Source organism: Sander lucioperca, chromosome 6, assembly GCF_008315115.2.
Source record: "Sander lucioperca isolate FBNREF2018 chromosome 6, SLUC_FBN_1.2, whole genome shotgun sequence".
Taxonomy (NCBI): domain Eukaryota; kingdom Metazoa; phylum Chordata; class Actinopteri; order Perciformes; family Percidae; genus Sander; species Sander lucioperca.
The window spans coordinates 24,279,151-24,296,650 of record NC_050178.1 but is presented as its reverse complement, the minus strand read 5'-3'; the positions used below and the strand labels follow the sequence as shown (position 1 = coordinate 24,296,650).

Sequence of the window (17,500 nt, the reverse complement as noted above, 5' to 3'; positions counted from 1 at the left end):
AACCATCATGGAATTTTAAGATGGATGCTAGCATTGAAGCTAGCGACGGCAATGTCCGAAAAATTGATAAATTATGGACATCAAGTGGATATATCTTGGATGTAAGAGTTTGGATTTATTGCTCAACAACCAAGAAAAAAGGCCCAAGTTCCAGGCTGGATAGAAAACCTCGTGGAAGGGGTACTAATGGCGCTTTTCCATCACATGGTACCTGCTCGACTCGCCTCGACTCTACTCGCCTGGTTTTCCATTACGAAAATAAGTACCTGGTACCTGCCAACAGGTACATTATTTAGTACCTCCTCAGTGGAGGTTCCCAGCGAGCTGAGGCGATGCCAAAAGGTGACGTGAAAACCTGCAGACTACTGATTGGTCGGAGAGAATCGTCACTATTCACTACGTCATCAGCAGACAAGAGTGCGGAGTGTCCTGACCTGAACAAACGCGCCATTTTTAAATAGTTTAGCCAGATATTGTGAGATATATGCCATTTTTCCATTACATGGTACCTGCTCACCTCGACACACTGTGCGTCCGTTTTCCATTGCAGATTTTAGTCCCGCCTCAGCGTGGCTGGTCGTCTTATACGCCGGCTCGACGCACACACCAGCGCACAAGTATAAACATCAGGCCACTTGAGCTTGTTTTACAGTTCTGTGGAGGCTCCACCAGAGCTTTCACCGTAGCCTGTGTAAGTGGCCTGATGTTTATACTTGTGCGCTGGTGTGTGCGTGGAGCCAGCATGTGTGTGTGTACGTAGGATACGGTGAAAGCTCTGCTGGAGCCTCCGCAGAACTGTAAACAAGCGGCGCCGCAGTAAACTGCCGTGACCTAACGTACACACACACAGAACGTGGAAGGTGTGTTGTTGCCAGAAGACACATTTAGTTTCTAAAGAAGCTGGAGGCAGCAAAAAAAACCACACAGCTGGCTAAACTGTTTAAAAATAGCGGGTTTGTTCAGGACGCCCCCGTCTGTCGCTTTCATGTCACCTTTTCGGCTCGTCTCAGCTCGCTGGGAACCTCGACTGAGGTGGTACTACATAAAGTACCTGTTAGCAGGTACCAGGGACTTTTTTTCGCAATGGAAAACCAAGAAAGGCGAGTAGAGTCGAGGCGAGTCGAGCAGGTACCATGTGATGGAAAAGCACCAATAGCTAGCTACTCTGCGCTATTTACAGGACTTTATATATATTTATATTTTAGTTATGGCAAGCCGCAAAACCACGCCGTGGTCAACTGAGGAGGTAAATACTTTTTTGTGTCTGGTTGTGGATGAGCGGATCCAGCGAGAGCTAGACGGGGCAACACGGAATGAAAAAGTTTACCAACGGGTCTCTGAACTGCTGTCCTCACACGGCTACAACCGCACCTTCCAGCAGTGTAGGGAGAAGCTCAAAAAGCTCAAAGGTGACTATCGCGCCATCAAGGACCACAACGGCCAGAGTGGTTGAAACTGAAAAACTTGGAAGTGAGAAAATGTAAAGATTAAATAAAATTCATCGGTTGTTACCAGTGGAATGATGAAGCTCTGTGTCAGCTCTAAGAAGTAACGTCGAAGAATTGCATTTTGGGCTGCTGAGGGTCTCTTCTGTTGAACACCCTGAAAAACAATCAGAAAATCATAATTATTAAAGTGCTCATATTCTGCTCATTTTCAGGTTCATAATTGTATTTTGAGGTTGTACCAGGATCACATGATCAGTAGCTAGGTAAGATCACATGATCAGTAGCTAGGTAAGATCACATGATCAGTAGCTAGGTAAGATCACATGATCAGTAGCTAGGTAAGATCACATGATCAGTAGCTAGGTAAGATCACATGATCAGTAGCTAGGTAAGGACTACATGAGCTAGCTAGCTGTTTCCTTCCTTCCTCCCTACTTCCCTCCCTTCCTCCCTTCCTTCCTTCCTTCCTTCCTTCCTCCCTACTTCCCTCCCTTCCTCCACCCCTCCCTCCCTTCCTTCCTTCCTTCTTTCCTCCCTCCTTTCCTCCCTTCCTCCCTCCCTCCCTTCTTTCCTCCCTCCCTTCCTTCCTTCCTTCCTCCCTCCCTCCCTTCCTCCCTACTTTCCTCCCTCCCTCCCTACTTCCCTCCCTTCCCCCCCCCCTCCCTCCCTCCCTCCCTCCCTCCCTTCCTCCCTCCCTCCCTTCCCTCCTTCCTCCCTCCCTCCCTCCCCTCCTCCCTCCGTTCCTCCCTCCCTCCCTCCCTCCCTCCCTCCCTCCCTACTTTCCTCCCTCCCTCCCTTCCTTCCTTCCTCCCTACTTTCCTCCCTCCCTCCCTCCCTTCCTTCCTTCCTTCCTCCCTTCCTTCCTTCCTCCCTACTTTCCTCCCTCCCTCCCTTCCTTCCTCCCTACTTTCCTCCCTCCCTCCCTCCCTTCCTTCCTTCCTCCCTACTTTCCTCCCTCCCTCCCTTCCTTCCTTCCTCCCTACTTTCCTTCCTCCCTCCCTTCCTTCCTTCCTTCCTTCCTCCCTCCCTTCCTTCCTTCCTCCCTCCCTTCCTCCCTACTTTCCTCCCTCCCTCCCCCTCCCTCCCTTCCTTCCTTCCCTCCCTCCCTCCCTCCCTCCCTCCCTCCCTCCCTTCCTTCCTTCCTCCTATCCTCCCTCCCTCCCTCCCTCCATCTTAAAGCTCTTATTCTTGCCAGAGGATCGAGGAGGGATACACGAGAGCAGCCTTCTGTGAAGCTGAAAGTTGCGCTAACTCCGCCCATACAGCTGACGAATTCACGTGATGCTTCAGAGGAAAAGGACGTCTCATCTCTCTAAAAACACATTTCTTCGTTTCCTCTCTCCTCGCGTGATTTGCTCGTGTCTCTCCTATGCTTCCTCGGTGGGACGGTCTAAGGCGCGAGGAAGGGACGCAAGTGAAGGAAACAGGGATGGAATTTAACAACCTGGGAGGTACCCCTCGCCTCACCTTCTGGAGCTGTTTGATGATTTCTTCATCTTTGTTGAGATACGGCTTATATGCAGTGTACACACCTGCAAAACACACACACACACACACACACACACACACACACCAAGAAATTGCGAATTGAGAATCTGCTGCCTCATAACTGTGAATGTGAGTGAGTTTCAGATAATTCTGTGAGGTGCATCACGTAAAGAAAAATAATATTAGGGCTGCACAATATATTGGATTTTTAACGTCATCGCAATATCAACACGGGCGTCAGTTTGGTTTGAAATGTGCCGGAGACAGAGACGCATTCAGAAGAGGATTTTCAGAAGTGCTGGGTACAATGACGCATTTCATGGTTTGAAAGACGCTGTCCTGTAGCTTACTCATGTAAATTAATAAAAAATATATACAAAAACGTGATGTCCGACACGTTTTATGAAGAAGAAAGTTTTGACAAAGTAACAAGTTCCATTTATTTTTATTTTTATTCCCAACTTGTATATATTTTAAATATTTGTTCTTGTATTCTATCCTATTATTTCATGTATATTCTGTATGTGTGTCTGATATTTTGCTGCTTTAACACTGGTTTTTTCCAATTCCCAATTTCGGGATCAATAATCTATCACGTTATCACATATTTTCCTCATATCGTGCAGCCCTAATAAAAATACAAAAAATGAAGCGTATGAAGTACTTACCAGGTTTAGAGTCCAGAGTTTTGAGGTTTTTCAGTTTCTTGACTTTCATCTGCTTGGCCATCTCTCCTGAGAGGAGCGAACAGATGGAGAGATTTACAGCTGTACAGTAATCCCACACAGAGGTGGGCCAAGATTACAACTCCTTCACGTGCTGTTGGGTAGTTTAATCTACAGCAATGCATCATGGTCTATAAGATCATCATACGTCTGGAGTGTCGCTATCCTGTGAGAACCACATATCTCTAAAACGTCAGCCCACAGCCCTGTTTTTAAAACATATATTTTGGGGCTTTTCCGCCTTTATTTGACAGGACAGTTAGGTGAGAAAGGGGAGAGAGAGAGAGAGGGGGAAGACATGCAGGAAATCATCACAGGTCGGACTCCAACCCTGGACCTCTGCATCGAGGCATGAACCTCTCAGTATACTGTATGTGCGCCTGCTCTACCCGCTGAGCCAACCCAGCCACAAACAGTCCTGTTTTTAGCTTTGTGACGATGCATTTTCCGGCTGATCCAAGAGGTTTTTTAAAGACTTTATTTAGCTTTAAGAAGTAGGAGAATTTGTTCAACCTGTAAACAAACATTTCAGCCTTTAGGTTATTAACATTTCTAATTCAAAAACCACCAAATTTGGTTCTCACTGGAAAGAAAGAGTTTGAAAAATTGTAATCTGAAAACTAACTATAGCGGTCAAAAAAGTTCAATATTTGCTTCTGAGATGGCGTGAAGTAGAAGTATGAAGAAGGGCGCCCAGATAGCTCAGCTGGTAGAGTGGGCGCCCATATATAGAGGTTTACTCCACGACGCAGCGGCCGCAGGTTCGACTCCGACCTGCGGCCCTTTGCTGCATGTCATTACCCCCTCTCTCTCTCTCCCCTTTCATTTCATCAGCTGTCCTGTGTGCCTAAAAATGGCCAAAATATAATCTTAATAATAATAATAATACATTTTATTTAAAGGCGCCTTTCTCGGCACTCAAGGACACCGTACAGGGTTATAAAAAAAAAGTATGAAGTAGCATAAAATGAAAATAAGACCCACACCAAAAGTACACTTACATATATACGTAAGTGGACATATACCACATACTTGTGTACATCCAGAGTGTACATCCAGTGTACATCTCTGAGGTAATTTGGGAGGCTGAAGTTGCAGTGGATGGCATGGCATTGCAAGATCGTGACGTTTGTCTTTTATTAATTAAAATACAAACATTGCATTTGAGTGAAGTGGAGTATTTGAAAACCTCTTGACTAGTAGAAGTTGTATCTACCTGCTTGCTTCATGTCTCCAATGCGGATGATGTGCGGCCAGTGCTGCAGGGTTTTAGCAAAGAAGGGATTGGTCACTCCCAGAATGACTGATGGCCTGAAGAAAGAGAGAGGACACAGAGACAGATCAGAGAGGACTCTACAATTATTAGCTTTGGCAAATACCAACAGATCTCTATGCACAATAACAGGAACAAGGAGACAGATTCAGATTTTTGAGAAAAAAAATGATATTGTTATTAAATAACATTTGAAAAACTTGTATAAACTGAACACCAAAGAACAATGTTAACTATGCAAATTATTAACAATATACATAAGTAAAATAAATAAATAGCCAAAGCTATACTGTTTTCTTTGTAACAAAATACTGTTGAAAGACAAATAGAACTAAACTCCATTATGGAGATGATTGGAGCATGTTGAAAATCCTTCTTCAATCAAGTTCTCTAAAGCCCCTGACCCACCAACCAGACGGCCGACCGTCAGCAGAAAAGTCAGTCGACTGATCAGTCTCCTCGAGGTCCAAAATGTGTCTCAGAACTCACTGAAGAGACGCCGACTTGAGCGTACGTTCTGCACGTGCGCGAGACGTAACACGTCTCCATAACAGCAGGCGGCGCTAATCTGTATTGTCGCCCAAAAAAATGAAAACCGGAAATGACGAATGCATCACGTAGGTCTGGCTTCTCCCAGACCATCATGGCGGCTCGTTCGGAATACGATCTCGTATTTTACGAAGATAGTTCACCGAAACGTGTTTCTGAAAACATTTTAAGAGAGAAATAGGCCGTGCAGTTTTTTCCGGGTTAGCTCTCCACCAATCAGATTGAGTCTGACTGCCCGCCCTAAGGCCGGTTACACACTGGATGCGTCGCGCGAGCGTGGGGTTTCTGTTGCATCTCAGAAGTGTGGCGGCTGCGTGGATTTCTCTGTGTCCTACACACCAGAAGCGTGTCTGACGCGGCGCTGCTGCTGCTGCTGCTGCTGCTGCTGCTGCTGCTGCTGCTGCTGCTAGGTACAGGGAGGGCTGATCTCGGGACGTAGCGCCCACACATTCAAACTCTACTATACTAAGTGGGTTGTCTGTTTATAACAACTTAGTGTAGCTGTAAAGAGCCTACAGAGCCTCTCTGATGTTGGACCGTCACTCAGAACACACACTACGTTGTTATTGTAGCCTATCCTCCCCTTTATATATCGGCTTGTTCCACGTATGGGGAGAGAGTTGTTAAACATAAATATATAGCTACTGATCTGATTAAAGCCAGACAACGTCGGCAGTACTGACTGCAAAATATGTTACAGAATATTTCGTTCTGTATGACAGGTGCAATGTTTGAAAATCTTTTCTCTGAAATTTTTTATTACATTTCTATCTACATTGATGTCAAAACCTCGAGACTTTCAAACATCAAGATGTCATTTATTAATATGCATTCGTGTCTAAATGACATATAAACATATTTTCCTATTCCGTTTTGCCTGGAAACGCTTCCAACACGCTCGCGTCTCGCGTGAAAAATAGGCGTCGGTTCTATTTCTAGCAGACACGCGTCTCACGCAGGCAGTGTGTAAGCTCTGACCTGTTACCATGGGAGCCTAAATATAAACGGACACGCCACGCAGCTGACACGCTCGCGCGACGCATCCAGTGTGTAACCGGCCTTAGACCCAGCAAGTCAAATCAGCCCAAATGAAGGCCGACGGCTCCTCCGACGGACGACGGCACGGAACACACCGACCAGACTCGAGTCACCGACTTCGCCAGACTGTCAGATGGGCGATTATCAGGTTGGTGTGACAGCACCTTTCCATTTACAAAGTAAATTAAATGGCTACTGTTTCACAGTACTGTGCAGAGTCCAAAATTCCAAAATTAACACTCTCACCTGTCGCCAAATGTGGGGGCAGGCCGACACACAAACGCACAAACACTGGAGCACACACCAGCCACTAGTTTACTGATAGCTAGTGTGTAACTCAGGCTAATTAATTAGCTAGTAAAGTGAGATTTTTGGCAGCCAGGAAACAGAGTCTCAGTTCACCCGTCCTGGAGGCTCTGACACACCGTCCACACTCCGTGTCCTCGGACAGCTGTTGGCTGTAGGCGGTGTTGATGCTTTGTACAGTGTCGGACACATGCAGCCACTGTCCTGAAACCGCCTTCACACCCAGAGCAATTTTACTCTCCCCAAAACAAGTTTCCTTTTTATTTTTACTATACAAAAAAAAAAAATCACAACTTTGTTTTGCAACTTTCACTGTCTCTTCATAGCAACTTTTATCGCAATTTTTTTTTACAAAAGCTCTCGCAAAATCAGGCATTTTGGGCCGCAACAATCTCAAAAAAGGCCACTAAATCCTGGAGGGACCATGTCGCTAAAGGTCGATATGGTAACTGTTGTGCTGGTTCGTGTTTACCAACGGGGTCAGCTTCTCCTCGGACCGCAAACCTCCTATGGCGCCATTTTGATGCTACCAAGCCATCACCTCCCGTTAGCATCCCATTGACTGCCATTCATTCTGACGTCACTTTGACAGAGAATAACTTTACATCTGAAGAGTTTAAAGACTCTATTTGTCCGTTGTTTATTTCTAAAGAAACACGACAATGTATAAAAGGCTCCATTACCTTGTACCTCACGTTATGGCTCCGTAGCAGACGTTTTTATAAAAATAGGCTAACGATTGGGTCATAACCACGAGACTTACTGTCTCATAGTAGAGGAATTACCGTATAGTACAGGAGAAGCTCTCAGGCAGTTTGGACTTCCATTAGCTGTTTAAGTTTAATTACTAATGTTAACTATCATTGTAGTGATCAATAATTAGCCTGTGCCTATGTTATCTCCTTACATATACCTACGCTCTCCGTCTCTGCTAGATTGGGAATGATTGAGATTTCTCTTGGCACAGTTACCAGAAGACTTCCAACTTTCAGACAGGTTGCTCACGTCACATCTACGTCTTCAAGCTCAGTTGGAGGCTGCTCAGTAACGCTCAGCCATCACCGGGAAAGAGACTTCACTGGTCTCCGTCCAGAGACACGGGACCTGCTGGTCCATTATATATACTGTCTACGGTGTTTACTCACGGAGCCTGCGTCCTGGTGGTGTACTCCTTAAACTCGCTGTCGTGGATGGTGAAGTATGGCCGGAAGTCACTGCAGTAACGCAGAGGAGAGATACAGCTGCAGAGAGGGAGAGACAAAGACAGAGAAATCTTAAAGTCTGAAACGTGAATAACTTCACGACTCATGAGCCTCCCATGAGCACAAAGCTGAGAGCTGCAATTTAACTAAATACAACTAATGTCATCTTTGAAAGAAAAAAATATATACATACAGTCTGTATCTAGGTAATTCCCCACCAAACACTTCACCAAGAAACTAAATTAATTTGTGACTGTTGCGGGCAGTAATCCTTGATTATGCGGCACGTTTTCTTAAAAAATGTGATGGAATATGCGGGATATTTATGCAATTTTATGCGATGAAATTGCGGGAACTTGCAAAAACTGCGGTTTCATCGTGGCTTCATCGCGGGGTTTGCAGCTTTTCGATGATGATCACGTCGCGTAATTACGTCACTTCATAACGTTCCCATGGCAACAGGGGGAAACGGCTGCTCTTGTGTGAAGTAAACGCAACATTTTTCAACTTTCTGCTAAGATATGTGTGACTTTTTTGCAACGAAAATGCGGGGATTATGAAATCATGCAAGCCCCGCATATTTTGTGTGGAAATCGGCAATTTATGCAGCGAAAGTGCGGCGTATTTGAAAAAATGCGGCTCCCAAAATAAATATGCAGACTTTGGCTGATTATGCGTTGAATTATGAGATCACATGATCACGTTTTTCTGGAGGGACTGGATATTGTTACATTTCACTGTACATGAAAACATATTTCATTTAAAGCTGCAAACCCCGCGATGAAGCCATGATGAAACCTCAGTTTTTGCAATTTCATCACAAAATTGCATAAATATCTCGCATATTCCATCGCATTTTTTAAGAAAACGTGCCGCATAATCAAGGATGACCTTTCTTTTCCAGCTCTCAGCGAAGGTGGTCGCTTTTTTTCTCCCTCTCCCTCCCAGGCCTACCCTGCTTGCTATCTTGTCTTGTGTTGTCTGTTGTTAACTTTTTAGAGACTCTCCCTGCAAGGCTCTACAAATACCTAAAAATCATGGAATTGATTAACTGGTCTCTCAACGCAATTGACACTGTATTCTCGAGGAGGAGCACTGGTTCGGGTGAGCCAGCACGTCCTGACGGGACGTTTGCTGCGGGATATACGATGGACGGCTGGGAGAAATGGCGTGTCGTGTGTCTCTCTGCTCTCTCCGTGGAGGACGTTGAGGATATCTACCTATTTGGAACCCTGATAACTGGAATGTTGCTGATTGGAGGAGGCTTCGCTCTGGTTTATCGAAAAATTGGAAAGACTTTGGTAGCTGTCCAAAGCCCAAGGAAGCTGCCTGGCCTGACTGAAGCTGTCGGAAAAGCGATCAGTTCGCAAACTGGGACTATTAATCGCGTGATGGAAACCAACATGGTAATGACCCGCGGCTTGGATACCATCATGAGGAAGGTCATGGATTTGGAAAGAAAAATTGACCAGTTGAACAGTTGAACAATAGAATGAATGTTTAAATTAGAGCAGCCATTCGTGTAGACAAAACAAATTTAATCTTTCGGCTCCCTTATCCTGAACGGCCTTGCCGAGGCCGTCTCTTGGAACAAACAGTCACCCTGTTGGGGCTCTGCAAGCGAGACGCTCTTGGTTCCTCCCCCGTCTTCCCCACTGCCTGCTGATTGTCGTATCGGTTCTGGACTGTTCAAGGGTGTCACCACGGCAACGTGCTGTGTTATCGCTATAACATTCTGCGGACTGGGACACTAGTGGGACTGCCGGGCTGTGCGTTTCTCAGCAGGCCAAACTCCCCCAACCTACCCTCTCCCCAGTCCCACGCCTTCGCCGCTAAATGTGCAACTGTACATTTATGTTATGTTATGTTATGTTATGTTCAGCAGTGCAAATGTACTGCTTGTGTGCTATGTGCTGAGGTGTTTTTTCCTGTTCCCACACTGTTCTTATCTTTATGAGGATAGTCTGAGAGTTGCTTTTTTTTCCCCTCTCCTCTCCTCATGTCATGCTGTATCTGTCCCTGCTATGTTATGTTATGTATGTGATTATTATTATTATTCAGTCAACTAATAAGCAAAATACCAGTGCAACAGTGCAAATATACTGTTTGCGTGCTTTAAATGTGCTCCTGCGAGAGTTGTGTTGAATGTTTTGGATGTAAAGCGCTTTGAGCTGCACTCTGTGTATGAAAGGCGCCATACAAATAAAGCTATGATGATGATGAAGGATTTTTGCCGGCAACAATCACAAAAAAACTCCACATTTTTCTGGAAGGACTGGTTAATACATGAAAAGTCTTTTCCAGGACTTAAAGCAACACTAAAGCACTTTTCCTCTTCGGTCCCCCTACAGGTTGGAAGCGGAATTGTCCATTGTAGTTTCTTATGTCTCATTCGAACTACAGATCTGGCAAACTTGCATAGTGTGGTTATAACCGATAGAGAGCCGCAAAGCGAATGCAGAAGTGCCGTTCACCCTGTTACGAGTTGATGGACCACTGAAACGATTTTGGAAACATTATTTAAAAAGGTACAAAAGAATTTTTGGTGTTGCTTTAAAAGACAAATTCAGAATACACATTCAATTAATCAAATTGGACTTCAAAATGGCTTTAAAATTGGCTTTAAAATGTAAAGCTATTTGGTATAAGTGTACCAAAATATTCTGTAGCTGCCCCTAACCCTCTCCAACTCACCTGACCAATGCCAGCACGGTATCCGACGACTCTGCTGGCGACGGAGCCATGACGACGAGTGCCTCCCCCAGCAACACCAACTCCCACAACATCTGGATGTGGAAGAAGACTGGATAAAAACACCTGTAGAAAGGGAGAGATTTAGGGAGTGTGTAGTTTAGCAAACCAGGGGAAACAGACCAGCCAATCCGGCACAGGGGGCGGGTCCATAGGCTCAGATAGGGGGAGGTGATAGAGGGAGTCTATCACCTATTATTATTATTTACACGTACGTGGTTATGTTGAAAAACGTAGACATTTCCCTTCGTTTGTGCCCTTCGTTTACACGCAAACGGAGAATTCGCCTCTGAAAACTCCGGCCAGAGTGGAGATTTTTGAAATCTTTCTTTGCACGTTTGTATGTAAACAGACAAACGGAGGTTTAGGCAGCCGAGAGAGAGAAAGAGGAAGTGATTAGTTGCTGTTGTTGCTATTTTCGGGATTCTGATTGGCCAACGTGGGCTTGAGCTTCTCGTTACACTGCCACCTACAGGTTTGGCGTGCTCTTGACGGCATATATACACGGGGACGTGTAAACGAACACTTTTCTGAAAACTGACAGCTGTGCACAATGTTATTTTTTAAAACGGAGAGGTTGAAATGTCCGTTTATGAAAATAGCCGGCCACGTGTAAACGTAGCACAAGTGCTGCAGCCATCATTGGAGTTGATCAGGTATCCGTAGCTCAACTGTACAATGACCTTAGCTTAAAAAAGATAGAATAAATTTTAAATGATCCAACCCATCCTCTTCACCAGAATTTTTTAAGAAGCATCAGGTCAAGTGGCAGACTCCTGCAAAGGAAAATTAGGACTACAAGGTACAGCAAGTCTTTTGTGCCTACAGCAATTAGACGGCACAACAACAGACTGAAAAACTCTCAGGCATCTTAAACTACGAGCATACTGTATATAGCAACACTCAACTTTTAAATACATGCTTGTCATGTTTCCTCAATGATTTTACTGCCTTGTCTGTCTTGTCCTTGTTTTCCTGTCTTAATATTTTGTATTTATGTTTTTAATGTTATGCAGTAGGCTGTATACCGATGGAGCGTGTAATGGTGACCACATGAATTTCCTACTTGTGGATAATAAAGTTTACCTTGACTTGGCACATGACGCTGGTCACACCATCAGGTGATCAGGGGAAGGCTTTAAGAGAGCCAGCCCAAGGCCGCAGGGGGGAGGGGGGGGGACAAAAGACCAGAGAGGCAACGCGACAGGAGTTTTGTTGTTCAGTAAGGAGATAGTCTAGAAAAAGGACTGACTTCTCAGTCCTTCCAGAAAAAATGCAGTGTTTTTTTGTGATTGTTTTGGGCAAAAATCCTTGATTATGCGGCACATTTTCTTAATAAATGTGATGGAATATGCGGGATATTTATGCAATTTTATGTGATGAAATTGCGGGAACTTGCAAAAACTGCGGTTTCATCGTGGCTTCATCGCGGGGTTTGCAGCTTTTCGATGATGTTCACGTCGCGTAATTACGTCACTTCATAACGTTCCCATGGCAACAGGGGGAAATGGCTGCTCTTGTGTGAAGTAAACGCAACATTTTTCAACTTTCTGCTAAGATATATGGGACTTTTTTGCAACGAAAATGCGGGGATTATGAAATCATGCAAGCCCCGCATATTTTGCGCGGAAATCGGCAATTTATGCAGCGAAAGTGCGGCGTATTTCAAAAAATGCGCCCCTCCGCATAAATATGCAGACTTTGGCTGATTATGCGATCACATAATCAGGTTTTTCTGGAGGGACTGACTTCTCGCTCTGCTCTAGACCCCCACAGGACAACACTGCATGGAGGCCGACAGACCCCGGCCGGGAAGAATCCTGAGTTAAAGTTTGTTCCGCTACCCTTTTATTAGTAGTATAATTCAATTTATTATTAGTTATTAAAGGACAGTTTATGTTAAGCCCCTGACGCTAGGGCTGCAACTAACGATTATTTTCATAGTCGATTAATCTGTTGATTATTTTCTCGATTAATCGATTAGTTGTTTGATCTATAAAAATGTCAAAACATGGTGAAAAATGTGGATCAGAGTTTCCCAAAGCCTAAGAGGACGTCCTCAAATGTCTTGTTCTGTCCAAAACTCAAAAGATCTTCAGTTAACTGTCCCAGAGGAGAGAAGAGACTAGAAGATCTTGAGTTAACTGTCCCAGAGGAGAGAAGAGACTAGAAGATCTTCAGTTAACTGTCCCAGAGGAGAGAAGATACTAGAAGATCTTCACATTTAACAAGCTGGAATCAGAGAAATCCTAATTTTTTTAATAAAAAAAATGACTCCAACGATTAATCGATGATCAAAATAGTTGCCGATTAATTTAATAGTTGACAACTAATCGATTAATCGATTCATCGTTGCACCTCTATTCAAAAGTTTATAATCGCCTGCCACAAAAGCTTGATTGAGTAGTAAGATGGCTGAGAGTATCTTTCATGCTTTTAGGATGTAGAAAGACTTCTTCACAAACAGGTGTTTTGTGAAGGAATGCTAAAAAAAAAAAAGTTATGTTTTGTGTGTTTTGAGTGACAACTGAAAGGGCAGACCCGACGGCCGACCGTTGGCAGAAAGGCCAGTCAGACTATCAGTCTCCTCGAGGTCCAAAAAGTGCCTCAGAATGCACCGAAGCGACGACTTGAGCATACGTTCTGTGCGTGCACGAGACGTAATACGTCTCCATAACAGCAGGCGGCGCTAATCTGTATTGTCTATATACTATACTTCTGTGAATGAGGGTGCTAACTGTACAAGTCAAACAAACAAACTAAACATAGCAATGAAGACATTCTACAGTAGGAACGATCGGTCTTTATTTTGTCCCATAAAATCTATTTTTGACAGCTAATATTTGGGGGTGGTGGAGGGGGGGGGGTGGTTTGTTCACCAGGTGTCAGCAGGTAACTGAACCACCGAACACAAGCAGGTGTATCATGGACCAGTTAAAGATCAGGACCAGGTCTCACCTGAACAGGTCGACTTCATGGATGGTTGGGAGCACGATGGACACCTGACTGTCACTCTGAAAAACAGACAGACTCTCTTTTAGCTGAAATAATCACGTGTTCAACGTATGTTCACACAATTCATGCGAAAATAATACCGAAAGAGTGAGTGAGTGTGTGTGTGTGTGTGTGTGTGTGTGTGTGTGTGTGTGTGTGTGTGTGTGTGTGTGTGGGTCTGTGTGAGTGTGTGTCTGTGAGAGTGTGTGTGTGTGTGTGTGTGTGTGTGTGTGTGTGAGAGTATGAGTGTGTGTGTGTGTGTGTGTGTGTGTGTGTGTGTGTATGGAAGTGTGATTGCGAGTGTGTGTGGAAGTGTGTGTGTCTGTGAGAGTGTGTGTGTGGGTCTGTGTGTGTGAGAGTGTGTGTGTGTGTGTGTGTGTGAGAGTGAGTGAGTGAGTGAGTGAGTGAGTGTGTGAGTGAGTGTGTGTGTGTGTGTGTGTGTGTGTGTGTGTGTGTGTGTGTGTGTGTGTGAGAGAGTATGAGTGTGTGTCTGTGAGAGTGTGAGTGAGTGAGTGAGTGAGTGAGTGTGTGTGAGAGTGTGTGAGACAGTGTGTGTGTGTGTGTGTGTGTGTGTGTGTGTGTGTGTGTGTGTGTGTGTGAGATCACCTGGGCGGACTGAACCAGCTGTGAGGTTCCTGGTTTGTCGTAAGAGGTTGGGATGCGAACCTGCAGTGGCACACAGATTCAAAAAAAGTCAAAGATTGAACACTTTAATCATCATCAATGTCTGTGTGTGTGTGTGTGTGTGTGTGTGTGTGTGTGTGTGTGTGTGTGTGTGTGTGTGTGTGTGTGTGTGTGTGTGTGTACCTTGATTACCACGCCCATAATGGGAAGCGTGAGAATTCGTCCAGGATGGGGCGTCGGCCAGCGGTCTATGTCATTACAAGCTGTCAATCAAATACACAAACAAAGGTGATCTGAATGAGATTCAAACGTTCACCCTGTGGCCACACCAAGGTTAAAATAGGTTAAAATGGTCCCACTTTTAAGATTTACCGTATTCTCGTTTTTGGGTCAAATGGCCTTTTGAATGGGAGAGCTAGGGACACTTTGATGCTAGCCTCAAAATATCTATTTTTAAACCACTAAGAAGGCTCGACACAACATGAGACTTTGCTCCAAGTATCACCAGGAGCTCTACACCTTAACTCCACCGGTGACCAAGATATACTATAACCAGGAGCTCTACACCTTAACTCCACCGGTGACTACGGGATATCCTAAATCTGTGGCTACTTGTTTTGATATCGACTGGTTTTGACTGCCGAGGTGGTAGCAGCCGGAAACACCAAGAGCTACGGTGAGTTGTTAAAACCTTTCTTTTTAGTAAACTCTGAACACAACCAATGTTGTCAATGCTTTGGTTAAGGTGTAGAGCTCCTGGTTATAGTATATCTTGGTCACCGGTGGAGTTAAGGTGTAGAGCTCCTGGTTATAGTATATCTTGGTCACCGGTGGAGTTAAGGTGTAGAGCTCCTGGTGATACTTGGAGCAAAGTCTCATGTTGTGTCGAGCCTTCTTAGTGGTTTAAAAATAGATATTTTGAGGCTAGCATCAAAGTGTCCCTAGCTCTCCCATTCAAAAGGCCATTTGACCCAAAAACGAGAATATGGTAAATCTTAAAAGTGGTGATTCCGTCCTAAATATGCTTTACACGAAAGTTTGACTCGGGTACATTCACAAAAAGACCCTAGGTTACATTTTGGCGAGAGTTACGCTTTAAGGCTCTGACACACCAACCAGACGGCCGACCGTCAGGAGGAGAGTCAGTCGGACTGATCAGTCTCTCCGAGGTCCAAAAAGTTCCTCAGAACACACTGAAGAGACGCCGACTTGAGCGTACGTTCTGCACGTGCGCGAGACGTAATGCGTCGCCATAACAGCAGGCGGCGCTAATCTGTAGGGGTGGGAGAAAAAAATCGATACAGCATAGTATCGCAATATATTTTCCGTGGCAATACTGTACCGATACACAGACGCCAAGTATCGATCTATTATTATATATGTGTTGGTCAGTCTGTCTGCTGTCTCTAAAATCTCAATAATATTGTATCGTGACATAAGTATCATGATGATATCGTATCGTGAGGCCTCTGGTGATTCCCACCCCTACTAATCTGTATTGTCGCCCAAAAAATGAAAACCGTAATTGAGGGAAGATCTCTCTAGACCTGGTAAACACAGAGCAGGCTGTCGTCAGTCCTTGTTTTCATCAGAGAGAGGTGATAGTAGTCAAGAAGGATCCTTGTTGTCATTACTCGCTGAACGGAAGAAAATACCACGGCTAGTAATAACAAGATACTGGCGTTAGCAGCTCTGGTTTTCTCGTGCACTGATTGGCTAGTCAAGGGCTAGCACTCCACCAATCAGATTGGTCATTGAGTCCGACTGCCCACTGGCCGATTCAACAAGTCAAATCGGCCCAAATGAACGCTGACAATACTCGTATTTTACGAAAATAGTTCACCGAAACGTGTTTCTGAAAAGATTTTTTAAAGATTATTTGTTTGGGCTTTTCCGCCTTTAATTTTTGACAGGACAGTTAGGTGAGAAAGGGGACAGAGAGAGGGGGGGAAGACATGCAGGAAATCATCACAGGTCGGACTCGAACCCTGCACCTCTGTGTCGAGGCACAAACATCTCAGTATATGTGCGCCTGCTCTACCACTGAGCCAACCCGGCCACTTCTGAAAACATTTGAAGAGAGAAATAGGCCGTGCAGTTGCTGAATCTGTCTTCATTTCAGATCATGAGATTTTGAGAGGCTTTCGTCATGCTCATCCTGCTCGTCATTTCCAGGGCTAGCACTCCACCAATCAGATTGGTCATTGAGTCTGATTGCCCACCGGCTGATTCAACAAGTCAAATCGGCCAAAATGAAGGCCGACGGCACGGAACACACCGAGTCCGGCCGATAATCGGGTTGGTGTGTCAGGGCCTTGTGAGAAGTGTATATATCACTTCTCAAAACTGTAGTTACAAAGTAGTTTACAAGTAGAGTAAAGAAGAGATGGACAAAATGGTGTATAACAACAGACAGACGGGTAATCATACTGACCAGCCTCCAGACAGGGTTCCTGTTTCTCAAAGTATTCTGGAGCCATGATCTTCAACAGGGAGTGGAAGAAGGTCACATAGGGCATCTTACTGATCAGGACCAGAGACTGATGGAGAGACATATTTACAATTTCAGGATTCAACGTTAAAAGAGCTCATATTATGCTCATTTTCAGGTTCATACCGTATTTTTCGGACTATAAGTCGCTCCGGAGTATAAGTCGCATCAGTCAAAAAATGCGTCATGAAGAGGAAAAAAACATATATAAGTCGCACTGGACTATAAGTCGCATTTATTTAGAAATTGATTTCACAAAATCCAAGATCAAGAACAGACATTTAATCTGGAAAGGCAAGTTATTCAACTACACAGTAGCACACAGAACAAGGGGCTGAATACGGTAGGTGTCCGGTATGTTAACGTAACACATTAACAGTTATTCAACTAGAATACAGAACAACTACCAGGGCGTGGAGACGTAACTGCACCGTTGACGTGCATCTACATCTGTGGACTCGTTCCTCCAGCTCTGGCCATCTTGCTTTCAGCCCGCGATTAGCCGATTAGCTTTCTTTGTTTCCTTCATTGCAGTAAGAGTCACCTTTTCGCCAGTCCCTCACTCCAAACTTTCTTTCTGCTGCTCGATTACCGTTTTCGGCTGCATATTT

At 44.7% G+C, this 17,500-nt stretch overlaps 1 protein-coding gene across 1 annotated transcript in view; it reads right to left on the bottom strand.

The window, feature by feature from the left end:
- dennd6aa (DENN/MADD domain containing 6Aa) overlaps positions 1-17,500 on the bottom strand; it is a 39,946-nt gene that overhangs the window by 5,128 nt on the left and 17,318 nt on the right. The window contains exons 6-15 of the mRNA XM_031304947.2: positions 16,833-16,938; positions 14,582-14,661; positions 14,381-14,440; positions 13,739-13,794; positions 10,724-10,846; positions 7,973-8,068; positions 4,878-4,972; positions 3,605-3,670; positions 2,916-2,980; positions 1,513-1,602 (exon numbers count right to left, since the gene is read on the bottom strand). Coding sequence (XP_031160807.1) covers positions 1,513-1,602; positions 2,916-2,980; positions 3,605-3,670; positions 4,878-4,972; positions 7,973-8,068; positions 10,724-10,846; positions 13,739-13,794; positions 14,381-14,440; positions 14,582-14,661; positions 16,833-16,938 — 837 coding nt within the window. The remainder of the gene's footprint in view (positions 1-1,512; positions 1,603-2,915; positions 2,981-3,604; positions 3,671-4,877; positions 4,973-7,972; positions 8,069-10,723; positions 10,847-13,738; positions 13,795-14,380; positions 14,441-14,581; positions 14,662-16,832; positions 16,939-17,500) is intronic.